At 40.0% G+C, this 4,358-nt stretch overlaps 1 protein-coding gene across 1 annotated transcript; it reads left to right on the top strand.

Annotated features, from left to right (window-relative positions):
- Positions 1–30: 30 nt before the first annotated feature.
- Positions 31–3,274, top strand: LOC104541629 (prolactin-like; the record flags this gene model as incomplete). Its single annotated transcript, XM_010185739.1, has 3 exons — positions 31–135; positions 1,589–1,768; positions 3,080–3,274. Coding segments are annotated over 3 exons (480 nt in total), but the record flags the coding sequence as incomplete, so codon positions are not given.
- Positions 3,275–4,358: the final 1,084 nt, after the last annotated feature.

The raw sequence follows: 4,358 nt of genomic DNA, 5'->3' as shown, positions 1-4,358 counted from the left end.
GTCTCTTGAGGTTTTCTTCCTCCATAGGAAAAACGCTTTCCTCCTCGTGACAACGAGCTGGGAAAGCCCGCTCGGAAGTGCCACACGTCGGGGATGCTGACCCCCAACGGCAAAGAATACGCCCAAAAAATCCCGGTAAGGCTGGACGGACGGAGACGGGAGTGGGCGAGGGGCACCGCGGGACCCCGCGGGGTTGGGGGGCTGGGAGGGGGCTCCGCGGGTCACACCGCGTCCTTTCTCCCCGCGAAGAAAGGGAAAATCCTCTCCCGTCCCGTCAGAGCCCCCATAAGTCTCACCCATCACACTGCGGTGGTCCCCCACCGCAGTCGGGCTTGGAGATAGGCAGAGGGTTTTATACCTCCGGTTCTTCATCAACAGTTTGGACTGAAAAAGCTGTTAAGTCTTGACCCCAAACATGTGCACATCACAGAGATATTGCATGTTAGTTTGTTGTATTGTAAAAGCTGTATGTGGTTACATATGCTCGGATCATAGTTATAAGGGTATTGCAGTAGTAATTCTACCAAATGACTGACAGACATCCCCTTGATTTTGTTGTGGCAGTCTCTGTGGAACAGAAACTTTAAAAAACTGCGTGTGACAGGTCAGTCAAATTAATCAGTGTCACCGCAAAGTACAAAAAGCAATCAGGAGAAAGAAATAGCAGTCATTATCTCTGAATCGGTACTTGGGTAAGGGGAAAAGAACAGCAAATTGTTTTAGACAGATGCAATGGCAAAGAAAAAAAATCATTATTAGTTTAGAGAAGAGCAGGAAGAGTTTCTTTAGAGGAAAAGCAGATCCTGCTTTGGCAGGGGTGTTGGACTGAATGATCTTTCGAGGTCCCTTCCAATTCCTAATATTCTGTGATTCTGTAAAGTCAAAGATGCAGCAGCGGGAAAGACTTTTGCCTGTAGGAGGCTGACAGGGACAAACGTTAATGTTCTGCTCTTTGGTTGTGTTGGAGTGGGGAGCTTCCCCCGAGATGTTTAGAAGCTCACCTGAAAGGGCAATGGAAAATTAAATGCCTGCTTTAGAAGGCTTTAATCAGTCAACCTTATTTCTGAACTTACTCATACTGCAAGATAGGTCTTGCAGCCAGTGTGTTTCTGTTAGAGAAGCAACTGTGCTGACCACTGGGCACCTTCATGGAAGTGTGTCTGCTGTAAATCTCTAACCACAGCTGTGACCATGGTGAGTGTGAGGGAACACCTGCACTGTCATACCAGCAAAGAGAGATCTCTAGATGAGGCTTCCTGGGCTCTTGAGACATCTAGGAGCTTCTGAGCACTTTTCCAGTACCAAGGAAGTTTGACAGGATTGCCACCCTTTTGCTAATGCTGTATTCAGAGTTTTAGGTCTTACCATCTAGGAAAGCTGAAACCTTAACAAATGCAACTTTAGGGTGTTGCTTACATGTAAGCAAATGACCAGAAACAGAGCAGCCCTTAAGTTCTGAATATTTGAAAACTACTGAATTGCAGATGTAAATCTTAAAAACGCTGCAATTTCACAGTGAGACTGTCTAACTGTTCATATGACCTTCTGCAAACTAACAGAAACTTTCCTTACTGGTTTAATTTCTAAGAGAGAAGAACTAACTCACTTGATACTGAAACTTTTGCAAGCCTGGAAAGAGCCACTTTCCCACTTCAACCAGCACATTGAGCATCATGAAGAGCTGCCTGATGACAGCCTTAGCAAAGCTAAGCAAATCAGCAACATGGTACATGAGCTGAAGACTGGGGTTGAGAAAGTAACAGAAAAGGCAAGGATTTCGATGTAGCTTATATTTATACGAGTCATGTGGAAGAAGTGACTTTGCGGTAGTGGGATGGGTGATGCCTGCTCTCACTTGGGCTATATAACCTTCGTGCCAACAAAGGCTCTGATCCAGTAATGCTGGATTTCATTACAGATCTAGCAATTTTTCAGCCAAAGGATGTGACTTAGTTTAGGGATTAGAAGATATGTAAGATATTATAAATGTTTATTTTATTGATACGATAAATACAAAGACTAGAAACATTTACAGCTTCATGTATGAGCCAGTAATGCTGTGGCTTTTCTAGGGTAGTGGAGGAAATGTCAGGAGGCAGTGACAAGTACTTAATTATTGTTTTCTGTTTTATTTGGATTTACATTGCAACTAAGTCAAGTATCACTGTTATCTGCTACAAAAAGCTCCTTCCTAAGGCAATAATTTTATGCTGGGATAAGTTCGGCAAGACAGTAGTGGGATTGCTTAAGTCAGATGCCAATCACAAAATAATTTCAAAATTCCATTCTAAATTCTGGCAGATCACATATAAATTATTGCATGTCATTTCTTGTTCTTTCCATTTCTGTCTTCTCATTACAAGCTAGAAGTCCTGATCTTTGTATTTCTTGTGCGTTCTTGCTACAGACTTCTGCTATATTTACCTGATTTTATTTTGAAGAATAAAACACCTTTGAAGAAATTATTCAGGAAACCTTTGAAATTTTGACCCTCTGTACTATAGACATGCCACACGGTAGAAATATCATTTAAAAACTGAAGCAAACAACGCAAACGCATTCCATTATTTTGCAGCTGTCTTTTTCTGTAGGACACCAATTCTGAGCTTGGTTCTGCTGTGAAGCTCGTCCTCTGAGAGATGATAACAGCCTTCAGAATTCACCAGGTTAAACAGCACTGGTGAATGCTGATGTTAGAAGCTTCCCCTGACAAAGCTCATTAAAATAAATGGGTAAAAAGTCTCAAGACTGATTTGCTGTATTACTTCAAGAGGAAATAATGATTACCAAACAGGGGTCCCTCTAGTTAAAATCAGGGGGACTTATACCACAGTATTGCCACATTACTAGTATATCAGATCATTTCAGACTAGTGTAAAGGTTGTATAGATACCATTAAGATTAAAAGACAGTGTTATTCTATGTGAAGAGCTTTACACATATCTTCAATAAGTACATGAAAGGTTTGGAGTCAAACAGCCCAAAATAGTGATGCTTCAGTTTACTCTTGCACTTGTACTTCAAAGATGTGTTGTATTTGTAGTTACCTGTTGTACTTCTTTTCCTGTTTTCAATACAGATGCAGTCAATGGGGATCATCAGCAATTCATTAAATGGAATGGCATCATCTGAAGCCACTGGTTTATCAATTAATAACGAAGCAAACATGATGAGCGATTCTGACTTTATTCACTGCTTCAGGAGAGACTCCAATAAAGTGCAAAGCTACTTAAAAATTCTAAAATGTAGGATTATGCCAGAAAATATTTGTTGAATTGTAAACTCTTGACAAGGAGTCTTCAGCATGTTGTTTATAAAGATGGACAAATATAATTTATAAATTATCACATTTACAGCAATATTAATAGGAAAGTGGTTTTGAAATTCTTTGGCAGGTACTTGATACAGTTGACCTCTGCAGCTGAAATATTAAATAAAGCATCCTGTGTGTATGTGGATTAATGCACCAGAAAAAAAGTCGTACTCTAGCAGTAGAGAAATAAATGTCCTTGCACATTACACTATGACAGACTATGTTATGGCTGATCACAAAGTTTAGTTATAAACATAGGTGAAACAGAAATTCAGTTTGTTAAACCTTGGTACAAATATATCTACGTACTATAGATAAAGTATATTTTTATGTACTTACTACTAATAGTTTTCCCCTATTTATACGTACATACATACCTGCAGAATATTGCTTAACCTTGAAGAGTGGTATTGCTGTTGATCATTTCATGTAACCGCAGGGCCCATGGAGACTTCCATGCTCACATCATACTTCTTACTAATTTCTATGGGCTTTCACATGTGCCCTGTAAGTTCTAGTTTCTAGCACTTTTATTCATTTTGAATGCTTTTTTATACTTGTAATGGTTTCACTGATTTCAGTGGAAACACTTTAAAAGAAAGTTTCTATATGAAAGGTAAGTCAGAATTCTGATCCAAATACAATTTCAGTCCAAGGACTGAGCATGGCTGATGTAGCAATAAGTCTCTTCCCCATGACACATCCTGACCCAGGGCTTGGGGTTTACAGTGATGATTATGAACTCCATAGCAAATAAAAATCTGAAATCCATCACATATTTTACAGCAATCACATTTTCCTAGCAGTGGGGTGGTGCTGATGGTTGTTTATAGAACAAAACATCTTTGCATTCAGATCCCAAATAAGCCATTTGAGTAGGCATTTACAATCAACATGGATTTATCTTTCATATTCTTGGCTATTTCAGCCCTGAATGCTCTTTTCTGGCCTCCCCTGATCTTGATGGTTGTTGACAGTAGCTGGAGCTTGGGCTGCCAAGAATGTAAAGAGAGTAAAATGCTAGTGACTGATACTGGATGTGGGC

This window comes from Mesitornis unicolor, unplaced genomic scaffold (assembly GCF_000695765.1).
Source record: "Mesitornis unicolor isolate BGI_N332 unplaced genomic scaffold, ASM69576v1 scaffold45555, whole genome shotgun sequence".
Classification (NCBI taxonomy): domain Eukaryota; kingdom Metazoa; phylum Chordata; class Aves; order Mesitornithiformes; family Mesitornithidae; genus Mesitornis; species Mesitornis unicolor.
The sequence above is the reverse complement of the archived record's forward strand: the minus strand, read 5'-3'. Positions and strand labels throughout refer to the sequence as shown.